The 26,005-nt window shown below is 42.0% G+C and overlaps 1 protein-coding gene across 4 annotated transcripts in view; it reads right to left on the bottom strand.

Moving 5' to 3' along the window:
- Positions 1-272: 272 nt before the first annotated feature.
- Positions 273-26,005, bottom strand: part of NRG2 (neuregulin 2) — a 145,350-nt gene continuing 119,617 nt past the window's right edge. For 2 of the 4 annotated variants that reach the window (XM_081015164.1, XM_081015167.1), the window contains exons 6-11: positions 21,593-21,616; positions 10,041-10,143; positions 8,390-8,513; positions 6,722-6,849; positions 5,191-5,415; positions 273-3,052 (exon numbers count right to left, since the gene is read on the bottom strand). In XM_081015164.1, the coding sequence (XP_080871290.1) occupies positions 2,401-3,052; positions 5,191-5,415; positions 6,722-6,849; positions 8,390-8,513; positions 10,041-10,143; positions 21,593-21,616 (1,256 nt within the window). In that variant the 3' untranslated portion in view covers positions 273-2,400. The remainder of the gene's footprint in view (positions 3,053-5,190; positions 5,416-6,721; positions 6,850-8,389; positions 8,514-10,040; positions 10,144-21,592; positions 21,617-26,005) is intronic. The other 2 variants (XM_081015165.1, XM_081015166.1) reach the window with 1 other exon arrangement.

Genomic DNA, 26,005 nt, shown 5'->3' with positions numbered 1-26,005 from the left:
AATGGCAGGTGCATTCAAATCCTATGCTATTTTTTTCAGAGCAAATTTGCACAGGATTGCAGCATTAATGAAATTGCAACTTTATGCCAATTTGGGACAAATTATTGGTGTGTCAGAACCAGGGATGGAGGGGAGATTCAATTTGGTACATGTCGGAAGCCTAAACCCTCAAATTCACACTTTCTGGAACAATATGTGAACTGAAATCCTTTCAAATTTGCACTTATCTGAATTTTGCAATGCAATTCTCCAACCAACTATTTTTTTAAAAAAATGATATATTACAGGAAAGTGTACACAGAATTAATATTGTTCTTGCTAAAATTAATATCTTCACTAACAAAGAAAATGCATTTTATTAAGGGGAATTGCTTGCAAAAATGTGTACAATAGTCAAAATTGTGTATAAAATGTGTTTATTAGGAGAAATTCACATTAAAATGAAAATGTGTTTTTTTAAAAAAAAATTCACACATTCCTGCAAATTGTGGAGAACTGAATTCAGGATTGGAAAAATGAAAAACTGAAATTGATAGATCCTTCCATCCCGAGTCAGAACTGGCTTTGACAGCCCAGGTCAGAGCAATTGGCTATTCACTGAAGGGGAGGGGTGGCCAGGTCTGCTATTGCAAATCAGAGAACTTTAGTCTAGATCCAATTGAGACCTCTTATAATGGCTCCCAGTCTTTCATTTTCTCTCTCACCACTGACTGTGAAATTGATTTTAGAATCTTGGTAGTCATTTCTTACTTTTATTTATAATATTAAAAAAGTTCAAGTGTTAAACAGTCAAGAGTTCTGACATTCAGACAATCCAGAGCAATTTTTTTGTTTTTGTTTTTACAATCATCTTTATGACAAATTAGCAGCGTTTCTATTGGACCCTGTTGTGGATGAGGAACAAAGGGTTTAAAGTACTTTATTGCTAAAAGTTAAAAGAAATACACTGGCAATTGTATTTTAATCTTCTCAGTCACAGCTTCTCCATGCATCCAATCTACAGTATCTGAAATGCAAAGGACATGCAGAAGTCAAAAGAGAAAAAGAAAAGAGGCAGGCTAGGATGTAAACCGGAGGGCCCCACGAGGAACGGAAAGGAAAGAAGGGATCTCTCTCTGTCATGGGAGTTTTCTTGCCTGCTGTACAAAGAAGTTGTCTCAGAGCTGCTAGTGACACGATGGGATGCCGTGCGGCTTGCTAAAATATATAGATAGATATTTTTAAGAAAGTCATTATGAAACGCTAGAACGTTACAATAACAACTGTCTTTACAAAACAGGGCACACTGATAGTGGCATTTATTTTGTTTCTTTCTGGGGGGGGGGGGAGAAGTAGCGGCAAGAGCCAGCATGCTGGTGACGCTACTTGGGACAAGGAGGAGGAGGAGACAGCTAGTGTTCGGGCGATGTACTTCAGGAGATTCTTAGCTCACTTTGGGCTTTTAAAATAGGTGCGCACACGTCATCAACAGCCCCTGAACCTCCTACGGTTGTTTTATGACCAAGCTAGCATCAGCATCTGGGCTGCACCTTTTTTTGGCTCTGAAGAACAGACAGCAGATGCTCAGAGTCACTGATGAAGAGCTAGCGCTTGTGCTCAGTAGTAGCAGGGCTGAAGCAGATCTCAGAACCAGCATTTCTTGAAGTAGTCCTATTTAACCACACTGCTTCAAAGTATTTAATTTGTTTGATTATCTGGTTTCCCCTTGCTCATGGATCTGTTTAGAATAAGCAATATATTGTAAGGGCTGTTGCTACTGTGTGCTTTATTCACTTCCTACTTATCTTGTATTAAAAAACGTAATTACCAGTACAGTAAGGGACTTATGGAAACATTGACACGTGTGTGTGTGTGTGTGTGAGAGAGAGAGAGCACAAAAGAGAAAGTGTATGTGTGTGCAACACTTTAAAAGCACTAGATTACCAACATCCAGATATCAAGCAATTTAAAAGGGTGTTTGTGTTCAAATGGAAAAGTGCTTATTAAAATATTCCATAACAAGTTGTCCTAAACATAAAGCTTATGATCTCAAGAATGCTTAAACGTAATTTTCATTGTGGACTCTGGCATTAGCGTACAGCAAAAGGCACCACGAATTTTGTTTTTTTTAATGATTTGTAAGTAGTCAAAAATTGGCCCATCTCTTTAATTTTTTTTTGTTGATTTCTTCTTTTCTCAGAAGCTGTAAATCAAGATGTTACGTATAAATAGAGATTCCTTATAAAAAGGTCTTTGCCATTAGCTATTATAAGACATCATTGCTAAAATGAAAATAAAACATTTCATATTTTTTTCTTTTTTATATATAAAATAAAAATTTGTCTTTTCTGTTATTCCTCCCCGCTTCCTCAGTCCTGGTGTGTTCATGGGAGTGGGCATGAGGGAGAGTCGGTGTGGCCTCTAAGGTGGTGCTGAATCTTGGCGGGATCTGCTGTTATGTGTCACTTGGTTCCCTCCCTGCGTGTTGCATCTGTCGAAGGAATAGTAAGTCCTGCTATCGGCCAGGCGATAGAGAGGGGGTGAATCAGGGTCCATTGCCTCCGCGTTTCTCATACTTAAGAAAGGCGTGCTCTCGGCCACCAGCTCCTCATCAGATTCACTGTATGAGGCGCTGCTCACTGAAAAGGAGTCTCTCAGCATTTTGCCCCTGTGTGACAGGTGCCCGTTCAGTTTCGATTTTCTCCACCGCCTGTTGCTGCTGCCCGTTCTCTTTGGCTGATCTAGCACAGAGATGTACTCGTGCGTCGTCTCATATTCGTCGTCCTCCGTGATGCGGAAGGGGCTGGAGGGCAAGCTCCCCGTGCTCTCGTTCAGGTAGCTCCTTCTTTGGTAGTAACTCTCATACCTTTGCATATCTTGGGAAGGGATTTGGTACCTTCGGAGCAATGGCTGCTGTTCCTCCACCTGGAAGCTAATGGATGCTGCAGGAGGCAGAGAGACTGCATGAGCTGAATTAGGAGAAGTGATCTCAAAGGTGGGCATGTGGGCTGATACGGAGCAATGGAAGTCAACCGGCGACAGGCGTGCTGGGGTGGTCAAGGCAGATACGTACCTGGAAGAAGAAACAACGGCATTGGGATCAAGCCGAAGGGTCACAATGAAGAGCTCTCCCCCCCCCCTTTAGCACAGAACTTTAAATCCAGGCTGAGTTAATGCTTTCTAATAGCCCAACTTGCACAGAAATATTTTTTTTCTGTCTGTGTGTTTTGTTTACAATGAGATAGAAAGAGGTGGCAAGGAGACAGTCATCGTCCCCGGGGCCTGGGAAGAATTACCACACCGACAGGAGCAAGGTGGGAATTGTCATGGGGTTCTGTCAAATGAACAATAAAGGGTGCATTTTTTCAGTTAGAGGCTCAGACCTTAACTTAGGAGCACAGATAAAGCCCACAGGAAACAAATGGGATCACTTCTTTACATGTGAAAAGAACAATTATGAGCAAAACAGTTCAGTGATTTTTAAATTTTACAGTGGGAAGCAGATGAAGGCTGAAAGCCTAACCCCACTTGTGTTTGCAAGGTAAAACCCCAAAGTCAAGGTGAACAAGCAACAAGTAACAATCGTATAATTCAGTGGGTTTTTTTCCTGGGGGGACGCAGGGGTATGAATACCCCTAAACATTTTGTGAATCTTTGTATTTTTGTCCATTTATTGTATTTATTTCCCCCAATTCGAACTATAAAATGGTGGTTTTCTTGAGTCAATATGAGAGTACTCCTAAACATGTATCTGAAACAATGCAAGATGATCCTCCTAACAAGGAATATTTCAAAATCATGAGGACAAAACACTACATAACAAGCTCTGGGGAAAATGATAGTAAAATTATGTTATTTATTTGCTCGAAGCATCTGGCGCTGCCTATTGTCAGAGATCAGACCCTTGCGATCACTCTTCCCAAACAACTTGCACTTATGCTCAGACCAAGAAAATCAACCATTTCTACTTTCTCTGGTGAATTATGTTATTCTGCTGACCACTATCCAGTGCATTTAAAACCCAAACATGCCTCTCTCCTCTACTTAAATGTCCTTCCTATTATCGTAGCCTCTTTATCCCATGGGGTGGATTGCTATGTGTGTTTATTGAAAGTATGGTAGGTTCTCTAGGTTTCACTCAAGTGTGCACATCATTGCAGTTTAATCCTCAACATTGTTTCTGTCAGATGTGGATTAGCCACAACGTAGTTCATTACAGCAGTATGTTCTCTAGCATTTTCGAGGACACCAACTGAAGAAAGTAATGGTGCCTGGCTGTTGCTGTCATTTGTTCAGTTTCCAGTTCTGTGTGAGCCTAAGATGGAAGTCACGTGGCAGCGGTGGAGGAAATGGGAAAGAGATCAGTGAGGAAGATGTGTGAAGAGTCAAAGAACTAAGCACATGGCAAGCTCCTGCTTTGGGGCAGGCTTTGATCACAGTGGTGCTTTACAGCATGCAAACCACTTCATCTAGATTATATCGTCATAATTCTGCAACAGCAGCAGACCTGCAAAGCAAGTCAGTGCTGTTTCCCCCAGTCTGCATATGGTGAGGCTGGAACAGATTACAGCTATCTAGTGGATTTATGGCAAATTTTAACCATGGGCCTCCTAATCCAGACGCTTAGGGCTCATTCACATTTACCTTTTGCGCCACACTTTCTAGGCACAGGTCTTCACTTTCCCGGTCTGTGTCCAAGTGTTGTTGTCCTCGTCATCCCACTGCTTTCCCTAGGAAAATCTGCTCTTTATTGCTGAATCAGAGCAAATGGCAATTCAAATTTTCCGCAGAATGCCATTTACTCCAATTCAGCATTAAGCAGCAAGGTTTTCGCAGGGAAAGCAATGGGGCAAACAAACAAAACTGTCGGACACAGACCTGGAAAGCCCAGACCTAGAAATGCAGAGCAAAAGTGTGGACGAGCCCTTAGCCATTATGCCACATGGACTTTTAATGTGTGTGTGTGTGTGTGTGTGTGTGTGTGTTGCAAAACAAAAACAAAAAAAACCCTTTAACTCAGCTTATTCATCTTGACTCTGGAATTGATGCTCAAAGCTCTCACCATCCCCCTCCTTCTCTCTCACTGTTTCATGAGAGAGACTGGACATTGTGTGAGGGGGGACTTTTCTCTGCTTTTCAGGTCTGTGAAACACCATCCATATTGACAAGCAAGTGGGAACAGCAAGCGAGAATAACAGCAGAAAACGAGACCTCTCACTATGTGGCGAGTCTCGAAGGGAATCCACGGAGTCTCTGTATTGCATCATGGGCCTCCTTTGCTCCTCGCTAGCATAGGCAGCCTCCCTCCGAGCGCGAGCCTCCACGCAGGCAGGGCTGTTGCATTTGCTGGTCCCCACTGAAGACAGCATAATCCCAGACTGACAGTCCGAAGTCAGGCTTTCTGTCTGCTCCAAGCTCCAAGCGTGGCTTCCATGTCTGTGGATCAAACCAGAGCAAGTGACTTTGGATCCCTCCCAGCAGCCTCATACTGCATGGATCCACACAAATTACTTAGCAGGCTTGACTTGTGAGAGAATAAAATGGGCTAAGCCCAGGTATGCAGCTCTAAGCTTCTGGGAGAAAGAGGATGGGCTAGAAAGGAGGCTGGTAATGAATGCAGCTGTACCTTGTGTTTCTACTTATACATGGGCATGCAGGAATCATAGAATCATAGAATCATAGAGTTGGAAGAGACCACAAGGGCCATCGAGTCCAACCCCCTGCCAAGCAGGAAACACCATCAGAGCACTCCTGACATATGGTTGTCAAGCCTCTGCTTAAAGACCTCCAAAGAAGGAGACTCCACCCCACTCCTTGGCAGCAAATTCCACTGTCCAACAGCTCTTACTGTCAGGAAGTTCTTCCTAATGTTTAGGTGGAATCTTCTTTCTTGTAGTTTGGATCCATTGCTCCGTGTCCGCTTCTCTGGAGCAGCAGAAAACAACCTTTCTCCCTCCTCTATGTGACATCCTTTTATATATTTGAACATGGCTATCATATCACCCCTTAACCTCCTCTTCTCCAGGCTAAACATGCCCAGCTCCCTTAGCCGTTCCTCATAAGGCATCGTTTCCAGGCCTTGGACCATTTTGGTTGCCCTCCTCTGGACACGTTCCAGTTTGTCAGTGTCCTTCTTGAACTGTGGTGCCCAGAACTGGACACAGTACTCCAGGTGAGGTCTGACCAGAGCAGAATACAGTGGCACTATTACTTCCCTTGATCTAGATGCTATACTCCTATTGATGCAGCCCAGAATTGCATTGGCTTTTTTAGCTGCCGCGTCACACTGTTGGCTCATGTCAAGTTTGTGGTCAAGGGGTTAAGAGCACAAAGTTCCATGTGGAGCATTTTGTTGGGGGACCCACCTCACCCCTTTCACCACTCCTTCTTACTGCTCAAACCCACTCAGAGCTGGACAGAAATACTCAAAGGGGCACAACTGATTTTGAGAGAGAGAGCCAGGCTGCTCACCCCTTCCTTCCTGACTGCCTGTCTCTAGAAAGATAAGAGGACCCTGCTAGCATGAGGCAGGTGAGATCTGAAAGCAAAATGTCACAGGCACAAGCAAAAGTCAATTACTGAAACTAAACTGTTGCAAATGAGGCCACAGGCCTGCAAGGAACATTTCCATCATGCCATTAACTGAAGGGCTTTTCTGCACTCCCAGATGTCTGCATATGCACAGATCACTATGCAGGTAAGTTGAGACAAAACTGAGTTTTGAAGCTGGGGTGTGAAGTACCTTTGCCTTGAAGTCGGAGTCCCTGTGGAGCACGGGTGGGATGGTGAGCAGGAATGGCTCCCTGAAAAAGTGGTCTCCGTTTCCCTTCGTATGACATGCTCAGTAGCAGGAACGTTTTTCGACATATACTGGGCGGAAAGTCACAAATTATCTGACATCAATTTTAAGCTGAAAACATTGTTTTATTTATAGGCTTGTTATAAACCATACTACATTATGCTTCCATTTACAGAGGATAAGAATTAGGCCAGCCAATTCAGATCGCCCTAAATATGCTTGACTTTTGTTCTTCAATTTCAGAACCTCCAAAACAATTAGCCTGCCTGGAAGTGCTGCTTATGATTGCTTTTAAAAGCTTATGACCTTGTAATGCTAATCTCTGGGCTGGCATCTCCCCAGCAGCAAAGCACAGAACACTAAAGATGCAGAGCAACACATATCACCGGAGGAGACAACTTGCATATAAGAGCAATAGTTGCATCACCTGAGCAAAAAACCAATCTCTTTAGAGACGTTTAAGTCTTGCTTAAATACTAAGCCAGTGAGGAATGAAACCCCTTTCCACACACCAAATAGCACCAACTGAAATGCACAGACGCTCATCTCAGACTACCCAAATGAAGCTAACAGTTATTATCATGTTTAATTCCTACCCAGCCTTTAAGCCCAGGACAGGGCTGCATATGACAAAAAGCAATAAGATTAACTTGTAATTTTTAAAAGAAACAACTATAACAGCAAACTGGACTCCTCCAATTAATTGAGCCAAAGGTGGGGGCTGCTGCATGACGAAGGCCCTCCCCCGTTATCCTTACTGGAAGGCATTGCAAAGCAGCGGTGGGGGCAGCCTGAAGACACACCGTGGCTGTCAAAGTGGGCAGCACAAAGGATGGAAGGACCTGCAAATTCCAGTGATCTCCATATCTCATTTTTCCAATCTTAAATTCAGTTCTCCACATTTCCACAGCAATGAAAATTATTCGGCATTTTTGTGTGAGTTTCTCCAAACCGACTTTTAAAAATGCGGTTTTACATAATGCCCACACTTTTGCAAGCGCTTTGTCCTAATACGATGCATTTTTATGTTATTTCCACTAACAGGCTCCTTTTTAATGCAAACCTTACTGTGAATATATGCATATTTGTAAAACACTGTTTGATTGGAGAAATATATCACAAAATTCAGTTAATTGCCAATTTTGAAGGAAGGTGCTGTGTTTTGGTTCTCAGATTGTTCTAGAAAGTGTGAATTGGATGGCTCCGCCTCTAAATGCAATGAAATTTCTCCCCCATCCCTGGGCAACACACCAGGTGTGTTCGTAGACCATCTGGGCTGCTGCTTGCCCACTGCTGCTTGCTATGAAGTAGCAGCCTCTGTGCCTTTGTCTCTCAGTGTCCTTTTCCCCCTTCCTCACATACAGCAGCTCTTAGTGAAGCAGCTGAGAGCCCCACCAATAAACTACTACATGAAGTGCCTCTGGAAAAGCCAAGGGAGGGAAAAGAGGGAGAAAGTGAAGAAGAGAAATAGAAATAGAACCGGGGGAGGGGGGAGCAGGAGCAGGAGGAGGAGGAAATGACCATTTCCCTCTCTGTCCTTGATCTATCCCCTCCCCCCATTGCCATTTCAGAGGTTCCCACACCCTGAATTTTTTTTAAAAAGCTACTTACATCAGCCATCTGAATTTCCTCAGGGTCCAGCCGGGGGTGACTAGGGCCATTTGCAAGGTTCCTGTTCTGATGGGCTGGACACATATTTTGCCGCAAATGGTTATGCATTTGATTTCTCTGTTTTCTAAAGAGTTAAACAGATTAATACATTTTACTGATGCTTGCCTTCATCCTGAAAAGATATTCAGTTACGAATACAGGAATAAAATGATGAAATGTTCTTTGAGGATTGGAAACCTTTTGTAGAATATCTAAAGAACTATTGTAATTGCATGAAAATGCCAGTAGGATTTGAAATATGAGCAACAGTAGAAAGACATTAATGCCAGTAACTTAGGATGTATATATGGAGTGTCATAAGTTAAAATACACAGCATTAAAAGATAAGCACAGAACATCATGGTGGGAGGGATGGGAAGTCAAAGGAATAATTAAACGTATTGTTGATGGCAAAGTATGTAAACCTTTGAAAACAAAATCAACATTTTTTTTAAAAAAAGAATAGGGGAATACAAAGTTTGACAATGGTCAGCTCTTGTTATTGCATTCTTGTGCCAAGGTAGACAGGGTCCCCCTTTGGACAAGCGGCTGGGAATTATAGAATTTTGGCTTGTGCTCAATCTTTGCAGTTTGCATATGGGAACTTTATCAGATTAGGTAAGACACTGGAGATGCATGAAGAGAACAGTAGTACAATTACTTCAGCTGGGAATTGTTCTTAGCACTACTCTCCTGCCTTGTTGTTCTCGTTAGACTAAGGCATGGTTTTCAACGTGTGCATTGATGTATTGAGAGAGGGAACCTATTGGCTTACATGTGGTCTCAATGTCTCTATGTGGGGTTTTTTGTTTGGTTGTAAATCACTTTGGGTTGCCTTGAGCAAGATAAAGCAGCTGAAAAAATAGTAATAATTAGTAAATGATGATGATGATGATGATGATGATGATAATAATAATAATATCTACACTTCAGTAAAGTTTTACTATTACTGTCCTGGTTTGCACCACTTTATCAGTTTTTTTGTTTTGTTTTCTTTAAAGATTTTCTAATTCACACTTCAACAGCTTTTTGCCTATATTTCTAAAATTGTTAACAATGTAACTTTCCATGGGTCCCAACAATGGCACCTGAGGGTATCAGAGTAGCAGCCCTGGTGCTGATCCCTGAGGAATGGAAGTGGAGCAAGGTGGCAATGAGGTGGGGAGAGCTCCCAGTGGGTGGTAGCATTCACCCACTTGTGGGACCAACAAGAAGAACCCAGAGCTCCCATGACCTCACTTCCGCCTCACTCGGCCCCATTCCTGTCCTGGCAAGTGGACACTGCTCTAGCCTCCTCCCATGTAGCTATGCTGAAAGCACTATCTGAAAGCACTCTGGAACTGCATGTTACATCAGTTGTTGAAAACAGCAGATCCACTCCCTTCCTTTTCCTCCCTAAAGCTTAGTAAGGTTGCATATAGGTGTAAATAAAACCCGATGTGTCCAGTGAAACTGATCCTTGGGTAAGTGCTGGAATCCCTGCAGTGACGCCACTCAGAGCTCAGGTTACACACAACAGTATTTTAGGCTGGTAACAACTGGAACTTTAAGATCGGCATAAACTGTCCATGCATTATAAAAACTCTCTTTACTACTAATAAATGTCACTCACTTGGTTTTACAGTAGGCTACCACACACACTATTCCCACAACAAGCAATGCAACACAAATCCCAGTTATGGTTAGAACTCTCTTCTGATACAGCTCCTCAGCTTCTGCAAATGACATAAAAACAATGAGTGGTTAAAAACATATCAGTTTAAGAATATGAATTCTGAATATACCAACCCTCTCACTAGAAGACTGGAACCCAATGGGCTCTTTTCCTGATTTATACACTAAAATCTGTACTCCTAACCCAACATTAGGTGTAGATATTCTACTTCTCTCCAAACCTTTGCTTTTACTATTTCCTGTCTATGTGAATCAAATCCAACAAAAAACAATTCACACTGGGTTCCTTTTTCTTTCCAAGACATCTCTTCCATGTTTTCTAATAATCTCAAAAACCTGCTTCTTTTTTGAACAACTATTTGTAGAATACCCGATGCATGACAGCATTCAAGCAAGAGCATAGCAGTTCTTCCATACCACAGAGGTCTCATGTTCCTAGAGTGGTCATGTGTCCTACTTTAGAGAGAGCGGTCTTGCATTTGAGGAACCTCTCTATTTGAAGGGCTATCTGGTTTAAAGATAAACAACCCTGAGAAGAGAAAGGAGGGGCCTTGAAGTTGCCCATCAACGCTTAACACCTGAACAGCGGAGTAAGCCGGCATTCAGGTCACATGGTCACCCTGCCCCACTATGATGAAATGTACTGCAGTTGTTTAAAGTATGTAATTATGTCTACATAAAATAATAAATATAACACATAAAACAATGTACACATTGTATATATATTGATCTACTTTCTTTCTTTTCTCTTTTTTGGCACTATGTCAGTGGCGTCTTTTCATACTCACAAATGTCCTTCAAATACTGCAGAAAATTCATGTTGACCCACAGTGGAAACACTTGCTGAGTTCCATTTTTTGTTGGTAAAGTGGTCAAAGGAAATATATCTACATATACCTCGCTCTCAGCCCAGTATTACAGTCCAACATCTCTTAACTCTGGTAGCATTTAGAAGTCACAGAACGCACACAACTAACCAGAAGACAGTGGAAGAGAAACTGAACAACTGTGTATCTTTTGGCTACTGGAGCCTCTAAGAACAGCAGAGGAGTATGAGAGTATCCAGGACTCAGCTACACTGGTAAAGAAGAAGCAATTTATATGCGTTGTATATGCAATATAACATTGTGGAGTCCGGTTTTTCTCTACCAGATTTCCCTGTTTAAATTTACAACGCGTTTAGCTGAAATGCTTCTTTGATGTGTCTAGACCCAGCCTCTCTGCTATCAGAAGCTGTGCAGATGAACCAATGGTTTGAAGTGATTACTTGCTGGGGAGAAATGGGTTGCCTGCATGGGTGTCTGCAGGGAAGGCAGGGAGGGCAATTGCCCACCCCCCCCTGAATAAGCCACAATCTCCAGTTTCTCAGCTTTCTTTTCCTTTTTTAAAAAGAATGTCTCTAGCACTTGAGGGACACGAGATATGAGACACCATCTGCAGGCACTATGCTCGCCCATTGGTTTTTATGACAGACTAGCCTGCTCCTGCGTTTCAGTACTTTTGGTCAATGAATGAAGTGTCAGCAATAACTGACTTTTAGGAAAGAAGATCTAGCCAATCAGACAAAGAGAAGGTTTGAATGAAACATGAATTATATAGTCTTCAAAACAGGAACATCTTGGTTTGTTCTTAAGACTTTTCTGATAGTCTTTAATGGTGGAGAAGCAATTGCTGCCCCACAGAAAGCAATTCTGCTATCCTGAATTGTAGTGTTGCTGTGGTTGAGGTGTAGTAGCTCAAAGACAAAGGCAGCAGCAAAGATCTTTCTGACTCATATCTTATTTCATACAAAAATTATTTTTCTGAGTTAAAGGTAAAGGGACCCCTGACCATTAGGTCCAGTCGTGACCGACTCTGGGGTTGCGGTGCTCATCTTGCTTTATTGGCTGAGGGAACCAGCGTACAGTTTCCGGGTCATGTGGCAAGCATGACTAAGCCACTTCTGGTGAACCAGAGCAGCGCACGGAAATGCCGTTTACCTTCCCGCCGGAGCGGTACCTATATATCTACTTGCACTTTGACGTGCTTTCAAACTGCTAGGTTGGCAGGAATTTTTGTGAGTTAGTGAGCATTAAAAACATTACTGGGCTAATGCCAATGCAAAAAAGGCCATAATTATTATGCTTATATTGCAGAGGGTAGGAATGATGCTGATAAAGCATGGGTTATGTTGACCCTGCAAAGTGACTCAGTGTTAGTATACACATTTGCTGGGTGGAGGCAGGCTTAGAGTAGCATATGGCCACCATGAAGGTGTAGCCCAGTGTTGTGAGCCTGGCATGTTGGGGTTTTGCTTTAAGGAAATGCAGGGACTGTCAAGTCAATTGGAGCAGAAGTACACCTGGTTAAAAGCTGGGAGAGATAAAAAAAAACCAGGGAAAGAATGGGGGGCTACAACTGTGAGTGAACAGGTGGTGTTTAGATGCAGATTCACCCACTGAGAAACAACAGAGAAGCAAATAATTTTCTTAGAGGCCAGGTCTAACAATGTCTCACATCCACTCAGTCACCAGATTTCCTAGAAATGGTAGATCTGGTCTCTAATGCCAGTCATGGTTGTTTGTTTGTTTGGCGTATCTGCCTCCATGTTGTCTGAAACGAGGTTCTTCAACAACTGTGTCTCTCTCGTTGGGGCATTTTATACGAGAGTAGAGTGCCAATGGCTTGCTTGTTGCAGCTCCTCTACCAGCTGAAGTATTGGCTTAGCATCTCGCATACCTATTTGTCTCCCATCCTTTCCCAATCAATCCAGTCCCAGCCTTCCACAAAATAACCAATTGTTTTCCCTGCTACCCCAAATTTTGGCCCTAGTTTTTAAGGTTAGGTTTGCATTTTATTTACAGCTGTGTTCTGTTTTCTGTATTAATACTTAGTCTTCTGTGTTTGTCTCTAAGTCTTGTGACTTCATTGTACACAGTCAGTGAGCAAGCAGCACACATACAGGGTAATATTACATACATCAGTGCAGTACAGTCTTAATAAAATTAGTTTCTTTTTTGGGGGGGAATACAAACTTAAACACAAGCAGAAAATGACTGTCTGAAATTTGGCAAGGCTAATCCTCTCTTGGGAGGCTACCATGTCTCCCAAAATCATACACCTACGTGAAAAAAAACAAAAAAATAATGGCCATTTTGATTTCAGAGTTTAAGTGAACATGAACACAAGGTTTTGATTTCCAGTCCCAGATCAGGTTGCACTGGGCTCAGATTGATCCAAAATTAATCAGGGCTGGATCCAGATCACCAAATCAGGCCCTGAATTGGATGGGGGTCAGACTTGCACAGCCCAGTGTGAATGGGGTGAGAGACTGAATAGTATCCCTGGGAATGGAGGGTCTGAGTAAGGAATGACTGCAGATAAGGCAATATAAATTATAAACATCCATGAAGGCATGGTTCGTAGTCTGTGCCAAATAATTCTCAAGTTACACTTGTTGGGTACACATGCATAATATTAAGTTACAATTTCATAAAAGAGAGAAGATTATGACCTTGAAAATGATCCCCTCCCAAACCGAAGTTTTGTAATGAAGTACATTAGCCCTTCACTATAGGCAGTAATCACATATTTTAGGTATATGGAATATTTTGGTTTATATAGAATTAGAATCAGATACACACACACACACATTATTGTCTTTTTGTATATGCATACATACTTTCTAATTTAAGGCAGTTACCTTGTCTGGCATGAAAAGCTCTGTCTGAAGGCCTTGTCATGGGCAAACAAGTGTCACAAAACTCTCAAGGCTGCTTTTGTTGCAGAAAAGCTGCTTTAGGAAGTGACAACTTAGAGCACAGAAGCAGGAGGAGGGAGGACTGCTTAACCCTTTCATCACCCACTGAAAATGATCCCTTTGGATCTGTGTGGGTTTGTTTTGGGGGGGTTTTTGCAACCAAACCAGCAGCTGAAGTTTGTTGCACATACCTGTGCATAAATTTTTATCAGGCCCTTATTTTAGAGTCTTACAAATCAATTCAATTCTTTCACACCCTTAGAGTAACTTTTCAGCCCATATGAATTCTACTTCACTTTTAAAGCTATTTCACAAAAAAGCGGTATGAACTAACAAGGAGGCTAATGGGGGGGGGGGGTCACTGCCCATGAACTTCTGATTTATTCCACAATAAGAGTCTAACCTCCTCTATTTGAACACAGCTATAGGAATAAAGGAGTAATGCACTTTAAAGTATGAAAGGTAAGCTTTTGCTGTGCTGTGAAATTTGAACCAATAAATGAAATAATATGCCCTAAAAGCATAGCTGTCAGCTTTCAGATTTGAAAATAAGGGATCAGCAGCCTCACCTGTCCCGGAGACAGTCTACAGGATACTAACAATCCGGGATAGCAGCGTGAAGCAGCAGGAAACGGCGCTGGAATAAGGGAATTTCCCGCAAAAAAAGGGAAGGTTGACAGCTATGCCTAAAAGGTGTGCTACAGTGCAATCAGGCAGCAATCCAAACACACCCTGTTTACCTCAGTAGGTTTACTTTGGAGTAGGCATGCATAGGATTGCAGTCTAAATGTTGCAGGCAGCAAGAATGGAGCATTTATACCTATTCTCACCTTTTACTTACTCATGTTCACTTGTTTCACTTCTTTCGCCATTCATTTAAGAATAGCAATCAAACGTATTATGAGTTCTGTGCCTTCTGTGGCGGTGCATATAGCAAATGCTCAGATGCATTCATTCTTTTCATTTTTCATTTTGTCCTACTTTTAACATTTGTGATGCAATGTGAATTTGCTGGTGCAGCTGATGTACCACGGCTGCACTGGCAAATCACCGCTGTGCTCTGTGTCCTTCTGTTGATGCTTGCCATCCAACATATTTTGCAAGCCAACACATGTCTTAAGAAGGGGCTATCAGTAATCCTGCGAGGGATTAAGATGCTTAGAATGCGGCATTATCACCAATGCAGGGATCTTGTGTAGAAGAGATTGTTCTATGTGAAGTGGTGGTTTCATTTTACTTTTGGGCTTGCTGGCATCTGAAAACTGACCGGGTGTTCTACATAACTCCTCCCTTTAGGATTTAGCAAACACACACACAAAAAAACAACAATAGTTCCCTCTTTTACTTCCCAGAGTCCTCTGTGTGTCATCCAACCAAGTAGAGGCGCTGGATGGATCAGGATCTGGCCTTCACTCAGAAATGAAGGCACCAAAACCAGAGATTCTTATCATCTGTCACTGCTGGCATCTACTGCCTGACAAATGGTGAAAGAAAAACTCGTGCCCACTTTAGGACCAGGAAGGAAATTTCAATAATGACCTATGTGACGATCAAGATTTCTAAGACATCCTAAGCAATTTACAGCTTAAATTCCATTCCAAAAAGTGGGTATCAAACCTAGCCTTAAAAAGAGTGTTTTCAAATATCAGGCTTAAAGGCCTTATAGCCTCTCTCCTGCTATTCATTTTGATGCCAGAGAACTGAAAGGGACTGTAGACTTCACTTTCAGCCTCAGGTGTGAATATACCTGAGGATTATATGGCTTGACTACTGTGTTACCTTTCAAGTATATAAGCACTCAGGAGGTTTATACTTTGGCTGTCAGGATTTGCAGGCACACATTAGGCCCTCAAACCCATACCTTGCTTTTCAAAATGCTCAAAGCGGCTTAAATGGGCAAATCCCAGTAAGATGAGAAGCCTTTTTCTCACTTGACATGTTAGAGTATCTCTCTATACTCAGGACATGCAAAGCTGGAAACAGGGAAAGCAAGTGCCTTTTCACCAGTTTGTAGATGCCAGTCCCCAAACCTTTTCTCTCTGCCTGGTTTGCGATCGGAAAAGATCTATGCTACAAAGATGAGCTGTAGGTGGAATAATTATTAGCCATATAGTATCATCAGAGTTTCGTTTTGAATGCGGGGGCTGTGTCACCACAACTGACCTCTCTCCAGCTGAGTTCCTGCTGAGAACCAGGGTGGGGAGGGGCAGAGAGGTGGCAGAGAGGTTGGTGCAGTGCAAATGCGCTGCTGGAGCCAATCCATTGCTCCTGCCATGGTGTTTGTACCACGTTGGCCTCACCCTGCCTGCTTGCCATCCCTGAATGCAGCAGCGACTCAGCCAGAGAGAGGTCAGGTGAGTAGTCCCACCTTCAGCTACTGATTTCTTATACCAATACAGTGGCACCTTGGTTTAAGAACAGCTTAGTTTATGAACAACTTGGATTAAGAATGATGCAAACCTGGAAGTAGGTGTTTCGGTTTGTGAACTTTGCCTTGGAAGCAGAACATGTTCCGCTTCCTGTTGAGTGTGTTCCATTTGTAAATTGAGTCCCCCGCTGCTATGGGAAAACACGCCTTGGTTTAAGAATGCTTTGATTTAAGAACGGACTTCCGGAACGGATTAAGTTCATAAACCAAGGTACCACTGTACCCCTTTTTTTGTGACACGTGAACTGCTTAGAGATTTCTGCTGAAATATGAAGTGGTCTATAAAATAACTAGCTAACTAAATATATTTGGGGGGGGGGGATCCAATTCTCTTGAAGAGTATACAGGCCACTCCCACATTTTAATTTGAAATCTCAGCAAGGGCCCTGGCAGCTGAGCCACATCTAAATTTTCAGCACTTTGCAATATTAGACAGGCATATGAACTGCAGATGATGGCTTTAGAATGCAGAGCATCTCCTTTGACTTTATATCATAGACACCAGAAATCTGAACTGGTATCAGGCTGCCCCAACCTTGGCATCTACCAATTTAAAGAAGACCTAAGATTCACATTGCTTTCATTAGAAACTAGAGGATCTGAAGCAGCCTTGAACATGTTTTGCTGCAAGAAACAGAAAGGCTGCCCATAAGGAAATTTTTCAGTCTGTTGCTCATGCTGCACATTTAAACACTCCTTCCCTGAACAACCCTATGCTGAGACTGCCTAGATGGAAGAAGTTTCACATATATAGAGAGAGAGAAAGCACACACTGAAGACTTTTATATTGGTACACGGTTCACTGTATTTAGCGTAATTTCTAAAAGTTTGAAAATTTGTTCTTCACAGCTACAACAAATAGCTAACAAGTATTACTATGATAGAGTGTTGTTATTGAGTGCTGTACCCAAGAATCTTGGTACTCTGCAAAAGTAGCCAGATTTAATACAATAATTTATCTGTGAGTTTATTTCTTTAGTGATCTTTTCTTTTAACTTTGCTTCAAAATAAAATAAATTCCATGACCACAACCTCAGATCTGCTCCAACTGGGATTACCCCCCTCTGATCTCACCACCACAAGGCTTTTCTACCACCAGCTGCCTGGTGGGAAGGATCCTGATGGCTTTTAATAGTTTTATATTGTTTCTTGGTTGTGAGGTTTTTAAAAAACAGCAGCAGCAACAACATAGGTTGATGTTTATTGTGAACTGCCGTGGGAGGATCAGTTTGTTTCCTATAAGGCAGGATGTGAAAGAAAGAAAGAAAGAAAGAAAGAAAGAAAGAAAGAGAAAAAACTCAAACGCTGAGTCTCAGATTGGTGAATATAATTCTTCCTAGTGATAGGAGTAAGTCTCATTCAACTCAGTGGAGCTTACTTCTGAGTAGACATGTCTGTGCTGCAAATCTCATTTGTTGTTATATCTATTACTGTGTAGTGACAATACTTTGGAATCACAAAGTTTCATTTGAAATTAGAGACCTTAATGTTCAGCAAAAATAATTAGCTATGAAACAATTTATAACATGTAAACTTATACAGGTTTGTACATTGAGAATATGAGGCAATGTAAACAGCAACTCGAAATTCCACTTAAATTGTAAGAAATTTGAGCCAGGGTCCAGTAACTCTTTCATGCATGTGCTAGAATGTGATTTTTTAAAAATAACAAATTATCTTGTGCGATAATTTGTTAAGTGGAAATCACGTGCATGTGAAGAAATGTCATCCACGGAGCGTTACAGGTACACACATGGCTGGGGGGGGGGGCTGAAAAGAAGAGGCAGGATGGCAAAAGATATTTCTTGCATAACAGTGAGCCTAGAAAGAAATACATTTTTTAAAAAGCAACACAAATTTAAGCTAAGTGGGGATGTCAAAAATCCTCAATTCCAAATGTCATTTCGAAGTGTTTTTTATTCAGGAGCACTGTCAATTCAAGGCCACTTTCTACATAAGGTTTGTTCGTTCACAGAAGTGGTTCTCCTGATAATTGAGAATTATGGTCTGATACATAAGTAGGCACATTTCCCCTTCAATTACAACATTCTTGTCAGCAGATGGTATCGGGTGGGAGGTAGCTGTTCCCTGTGAACTATTATTATTACTATTCCCACCACAAAGAAGAACCTGATGAGAATGTACTGTGGTTAATGAATTCACACAGGTCCATTTGGTGCTATCAGTATGAAAATTTGCAAGATTCAGTAGTAATTTGGAAACATGGACAAACACTCCACACAGGAATAGGCTGGGGGGGGGGTCCAAGGCTCTCTAGTGCTATAAATACCCTCCTTCTGGAAAGCACTTGCCTGTCTTTCCTACATAGGCTGTCCTGCAAACTGATTGTGTGGGTAAATGATAACCAAGCACTGTGGACTAAGTTCCAAGTTTCGTACAAGTGAAAGTATTATTATAAGCTTTCTCTGAACACAAGCATTTGGTTTTCACTGTCATTGAGGCTTGAAAGACATGTGCTTCTCCTGAGACACGTGATGTTATAGTAATTTCCTTTCTATATTCTTCTGCTTTTATAATTTTTCACTGGCTTCATTCGTGTGTCAGTGCTACATAGCCAAGAGGAGGAGGAAATATGTGAAAACCTGTGGAGCATGGATTTAGCTGCAAGGCAGAAGGAAGGGGACTTGAGGCTGCTTCCAATAACCGCTGTGTCCATCAAGCACAGGTATGACCCAGCTGCCTATCAAGGTCCCTTGGCCAACACCACCCAAGCACCCGATAGCCAGGAGGTTTGCTGGGTGTTTGGGTATCACAGCTTCGCCCTGCCCTGTCCTCACCTCTTCCCAAGGCCAACCGAGCCAGGGATGCCATCTGTGCAACTGAGTTCCCCATGGGAAAAGACATCAGATATGAGGCCAGAGGGTATCATTTGGGGGAAAACAGCCTTATGCGCCAAACTGGGAGGTTCCCCGCCCTGACATATGTGGAAGGATTTGTTTGTTTGTTTTTAAACCAGCCTCATAAACCTCACTTGAAGCTAGTAGAACATAGGAAACAAGGAGGATACTCAGAGGGAGACGTTTGGGATACGATATCTAGCTTTGAATACGTGTGAGCACGTTTTTCTGTTTGTTAAGTTTAAGCATGGGAAATTGTTTCTTCTTGGAAATTACTACAGCAGTGTGGCAACACAACAAACTGTTTTTGCTATTATACTTGAGTGAATGAGGAAAGAAGCAGGAAGCAGATCATTGGTTAGACGACAGGGCTGATAATAATCAGGGATGGCTTTATAGCCTCCTACAGAAACTGCTGATATGCTCCAAGTTTAGCTTTTTATGCATTCAGACCCCAGCGCAGTCCCTCGGGCAATGGGATCATGTACTTCTTCCCAAGAGTCATTCTACACATGATGCAGAATAAGCGGAGGGGAAGGGTGGGTGGCTTTCAAACTAGCCCCTCTTGCATTCAATGAATGCCACCACACATAGGCAAAACACACCCAGCAGTGACAACCCAGCATCAAGCATTAGTGAGAAAGGGTCTCTATGCATGTACAGCTGGGAATCCTGATTTTCCAGTTGCATGTGCAGTTCTCATTAACATGGAACACTCAACCTTTAAAGGGCATGTCCAGTAAGTGCTTTCACACTATTCCATCATGCGCTCTGTGAAGGCCACTCCTATGGTGGGCAGGGGTGATAGAATTCTGGCATGTACCACTTGGAGATGGGGGAGATTTTTGGATGTTTCCCTATACAAAATTCTCCTTCCACATAGGAAACTAGCATACTGGAGAGAAAGGTTCAGCATCACTTTCTGTCTAAGGCGTTAAGACCCAAAGTGTATTTTATCTGTATTTTCTCCTCAGCAAAGAGGACCTGGCAGCAATTTAGATGACAAAAACTGTTCAGAGACAAAAAAAAGTTGGCTATTCTCTTCCCCAGTGCCACTGTTTGAACCCAATCCTCCCTGGCCTGCTACTACACACAACCAGCAGAAAATGTATGTTAGAAGAGCCCTTCATAAATCTCTCTTAAACATATACGGTAAAGGTAAAGGGACCCCTGACCATTAGGTCCAGTCGTGACCAACTCTGGGGTTGCGGCGCTCATCTCGCTTTATTGGCTGAGGGAGCCGGCGTACAGCTTGCGGGTCATGTGGCCAGCAGGACTAAGCCGCTTCTGGCGAACCAGAGCAGTTCATGGAAACGACGTTTACCTTCCTGCTGGAGCGGTACCTATTTATCTACTTGCACTTTGATGTGCTTTCGAACTGCTAGGTTGGGAGGAGCTGGGACCGAGCAACGGGAGCTCACCCTGTAGCGGGGATTCGAACCGCCGACCTTCTGATCGGCAAGTCCTAGGCTCTGTGGTTTAACCCACAGCTCCACCCGCATCCCTTCTTAAACATGTAGTTCGGCCTTAAATCCAGTATATGCAGTGAATTGTGTATTTTTTAAAGGCTAAATATACCCTCTACTTGAAATTGGAAGTGGTACCACCCAGAAACCTACCACCTCAAGGTTTTACTTTTTTTGTGTCATATTCAGAACAGCTGTTGGTTTCATCTTATTTTGTGTCATATTCAGAACAGCTGTAGGTTTCATCTAAACCTAGCACTAGTGTTGGTGAAATAGGACCGGGCTGCTATGGGGCCTTACATTTCAACATATGCCTCCCTCAGAGATGGGCATCCTTTGGTCCTCCAGATGTTGTCGAACTACAACTTCCATAATCCCTGGCCACTGGCCATCTTCGGTGGGAATTGTAGTTCAGCAACAAAGAGTTCCTCCTGACCTCCCTAGCTCTATCATTTTAAATTGATTCCTTCTAAACGAACAAGGAATATAATGGGGTGAGGCAGAGGCGAAAATAAAAGCAGACTTTTCCATGTTTATTTTTTCAGAGCCAGGGTAGCTTTGTAGAATTGCTGCAACTTCCTAATTTCTTTCACACCAACCTTTTCCTTACTGGAATGTTTGTCCACTGCTCCCACTATACAAGCCGATGGTTTTCCAGAATGACACGATCAATTTTTCAGTTTACATCCAAACATAATGCAGCACGGAAGTGAAAATTGACAAAGACCAGTCTCTGCAGCCCACTAATGTCACCTGAGGTAGACACGTTTCCCACTAAGGCGAGTGGGGAAAGTGCTGCAATAAACCCACGCAGATTATTTAGGGTTTAATTCCTTTAGTGTAATTTTAGGTATTATGTTTGGCCCAATTTGTGCCAGAACAATGAACAGAACAACTGATTTTTAAAACCATCCCACTGAAGCTATCAAAATACAATATGAAGGACTGTCAGCAGCTCGTAATGGTATCTGGTTAACAAATGAATGGTTGAGTCCATACCCTTTAATTCTAATCCCAGGTGCTCTGCCAGTGCAGAAAGAGAACAGAGAAGGAAAGGAGAAAAGAGAAACAGGTTGGTAGGAGAGATTACCAAATATTTTAAAATACTTAAAAAAAAACATAAAATACATCAGCTTTCAAAATCACAAGAGAAGCATCAAAGCATACAGAACTGTCACCACCAGTTTATTTTTAAAACATTCCATATAAAAGAATGCCTAGCTAGATCTGCAATGGTAATTAATAAGGGCTTTTTCAAAAGCAAGCATGTCTATTGGCACCTGGAATTTGATTTTAGAATAGGCATTTATCACATATACTTTTATTTAAGTATAGGTGTATTCTTGCTAAAGAGATCTTTCCTTCTCACTATTGTTGCAACATTGAGGTAGTAGATTTGCACATGTATACAACCCTTTTTTACTGCCATACATGCCTATGACAATATATAGCAGTAACAATACAATCCTATGCATGTCTACTCAAAAGTAAGTCCCATTGAGTTCAATGTGACTTCCGCTCAGGTAAGCATGTACAGGACTGCAGCTTAAATGAACAACTTCTGAAGGACTGAAGCATAACAGGACATACCATTACATCTGCAACGAAATGAAATTTATGCAAGACATTTTCAGCTGAATCTTAAACGCATTTACTTCAAAGTAAGTCCTCTTGAAATCAATTTACTTCCAAGTGAATGTGGTTAAGATCAAGCTGTAAGGCATTTTCCACAGTCTGCACTAAATTAAGAAATCATTTATGAACACCAAGAATCATTTAAGAAATAGTGTTATCTCTTATAAACATTAATGGTTTGGGATAGCAGTTTGCATTATCCACACAACAGGAGAAATGAAAAAGGGCAATTAATTATGCCCAGAAATATAATTATTGCCCAAAGGAAAGAATAAAAGTTATAGTCTAATATTATTTGTGCATAATAACTCAACCAATACAGAAAATGGAGAAAGGAAAAGAAAGTAGAGGAAATGAAAGTACAGATTCAATGTTCCTGACTAGGGTTGGAAGAATCTATCAATCTCAGTTCTCTCAATTTTTCAATTTTTCAATCTTACATTCGTATTTCCACATTTCTGATGCAATTTGTGATTTTCTTTAAGGTTTGAAAATTCTTCAGCATTTTGGTGCACCCCCCATAAACACATTTTAACATGCAGTTTTGACTAATGTACAAATTTTTGCAAGCAATTTTATCTAAATTGATGCACCTTTTGTATGTTATTTTCACAAATATAACGTTTATGTGCACTTTGTTCACAAATATGTACGCATATTTGTGAATGTTGTTTGGCTGGAGAACTGCATAGCATATTTCATATACAGTAAATAAATGAGAATTTTGATGGATGGCTGTGTTTTGGTTCCTACAATGTTTTAGAAAGGGCAAATTTGATAAACGCTTTAAATGCAAACTGAATCCATTTTATTCCCTGTCCTATTCCTGACTGAAGGCTTGTTTTTTTTAACTTACATTCTGTTAGTGGCCAATAAGACTGCACTGACTCCCCAGCACACAGGAGACATAAAATCATATACAGTGGTACCTCGGGTTACATACACTTCAGGTTACAGACTCTGCTAACCCAGAAATAGTACCTCAGGTTAAGAACTTTGCTTCAGGATGAGAACAGAAATCGTGCTCCGGCGGCACGGTGGCAGCTGGAGGCCCCATTAGCTAAAGTGGTGCTTCAGGTTAAGAACAGTTTCAGGTTAAGAACGGACCTCCGGAACGAATTAAGTACTTAACCCGAGGTACCACTGTACAGTAATTTCAGCTGATTAGCAAATCCAATAATCACAGTGGGCAAACTTTTGAGTTCTCCAGAACTCTTCTTCAGTTTGAATGTTAAGGAAAACCTGTGGCAAGGGGACAGAGAGAGTAAATGCTGGCCATTTTGTTGAAGCCCCAAGGTGTACACTTGGTAATCATATCAGTTAAGATGGGGCCACCACAAGCAAGCTCCTGCCTTTAGGTAAGCTAAAATCTCAGCAGCATCCTGAGCACCAGCCATCTCCCTTCAGGCTTCTACAGATTGTGACCAAGGCTATTTGCATATAACTCCTGGGATGCTTATTGATATCTGATGTTTTCCTCTTCTTTTTGGCTGATCAGGGTCTTTTAACCATTCCATGTCTTCTCCGACAACTGGCCACAGGGAACTTCCCAAGTTTTAAAGTGCAGGGAGATGAAGAATGATTTTTTTTTAACAACCTTAAAAGCAAATACAAAAATCTAAGTATGAAACCAGAAGTGATAGTGATGTTAAGCAAATATTTGAGTCCCATACTGGGGGTTCTCCTTCTTTTAAAAATTAACAACAGTCATGAGGTTGGGTGGGTAATAGAGGAATAATGATTTGAACTATTGGCATATGCAGGAGTGGTTAACGGTTCCAAGCTTCCTCAAACTCTGCCCCCCAGATGTTTTTGGCCTACAATTCCCATGATCTCTAGCTAGGAGGACCAGTGGTCAGGGACGCAAAACATCTGGAGGTCTGAGTTTGAGGAAGCCCAGACCCTTTTCACAAAACTACTGCTGTTTGGGGGTTTTTAAGAAAGAAAAAAGAATCCCAATTCAAGAAGGTTTGACCCTAACTCAAAGTTTGAAAAACATGGTCTGAGGATACATTCAGACTGCAGAAAAACCAAACAAGTGAGTTACACAATTCTTCATCAGGGAGACAATACCACAAGCCTGGGGAAAGAGGCAACCTCTCTAGTAGGGCATCCTCATAGGAAGAGCATCACAGCTCCATCCCTGTCTGGAACATTTCCATTATAATGGCATACACTGGAAACTTCAGAGGATCCTTTAGAGCCTAGAGTTCCTTGGAGGCAGGGACCTTTTTATTGTTGCCTGTGAAACAATGTACTTGGCACTTTACAAAATGGATCTGTATTAATGTATAATAATATAATAGTAATGTTATAAGAATCAGTGAGCCAGCTGCCTATGAGAAGAACGGTGTGGAAGGGAAACCCCTGACTCACCTACCAGGACACAGTCAAGATAGGGGAGGAGCGGCTGCAGCTGCTACTTCATGGTGGAAGAGGGGGGAAAGATGCTATGTGCATGTGAGAGCAAGATTACATTACTCAAGTCATATATGTCTTCATTTCCTATCTTTAAGATTTGTCATTGGTTTTGATACGCTAAATTCTCGCAAAGAAATCCATATTGTGACTTGGTTCCCTTCCTCAAGTAATTTCTGCTGGTTTTTGTTTTCAGATCTCTGCCACAGATTCACTCCATTTTCCATCTACAATAAAAGCCAGCACTGCTGCAAGCTGTTCTTCCTCGGCTTTAAGACCCTCCCCTTCATTTTAACAATAACAGACTGGATGGTATGCCTGGCACACTTCCTGACCTATTTGACAACTCTGAAGTCAATAATAAAAGAGGGATCATACAAGACTAATAATAAAATGGCCTACCATATATAGGTTTGATGTAAAAATTACTCAGGCAATGTGTGTGAAATGCTTTCAACAAATTACAGCTATTATCGAAGTTAAATTTTGTCACCTTCCTTCAGAGGGCTTACATAATTCCGTCAATTTCTTTTTTCAAAATATAAATAAATTATGGAATCAACCCCTCCTCAGATTAAAAGAAAGTTTAAACCGCTTAAAATTCACCCATTCGCTGGAAAGTTGTTTCTGCCACGTAACTATTGAATGCATTGTGCAAACTCAGTTATTCTGCTCACTAAAAACTTATCCTTCACATTACCTTCTTTTCTCAGCCCCAATCATCTTTCTTAGCACTTAACAGATGACAGTCATGTGGAAGACCTCCATTCTCAGGGCGCAGTTAACCAGGAGCATCTTGCTATTTGTATAGGAGCTTCACTCATGAAGAGTGAAGGTGTTTGCTTTTGTGTGTTCAGACCCAGAGACCTCCCCCCTAAATAAAGACACATTCGACTAAAATTTTAGTTTTGGTTCTTGGCAGAATTTAGGCCACAACTTTATTGATTACAGAAAGTGAGTGGTTGCACAGGCTCCGGTTTGACTAGCTACCTGTACCTTCGCAGGTAGCGCTGACCCAGGGCACCAGCATAGGTCAGCCAAGGGTGAACACCTGGGTAGGCAAAAAGCCAGGAACAGACTATGTTCACCCTCCAGATGCTCCCCTGGACTCAGGCTCCCCTGGACTCAGGCAACCCCTCTCGGGGGTTGACCAAACCAAGTTGAGTCCCTGGATTCCTTTAACAGAAGACCCTTCACATAGGGATGGTGAGACCGTTCTCCCATCCCTATCACCTGAACCAGTGCCTATCCGCAACCTTACAAGTTGTGATGATTTGCTACGCAGCAGGTGAAACCCAAATGGCAACAGCCAATCAGCCAAGTGGGGAAAATTCCTGCTGTGCCCCTGTCGCAATGACA

Source organism: Podarcis pityusensis (assembly GCF_964106645.2).
Source record: "Podarcis pityusensis genome assembly, chromosome: 7".
NCBI classification, from domain to species: Eukaryota; Metazoa; Chordata; class Lepidosauria; order Squamata; family Lacertidae; genus Podarcis; species Podarcis pityusensis.
This window is presented reverse-complemented; position numbering and strand designations above follow the sequence as displayed.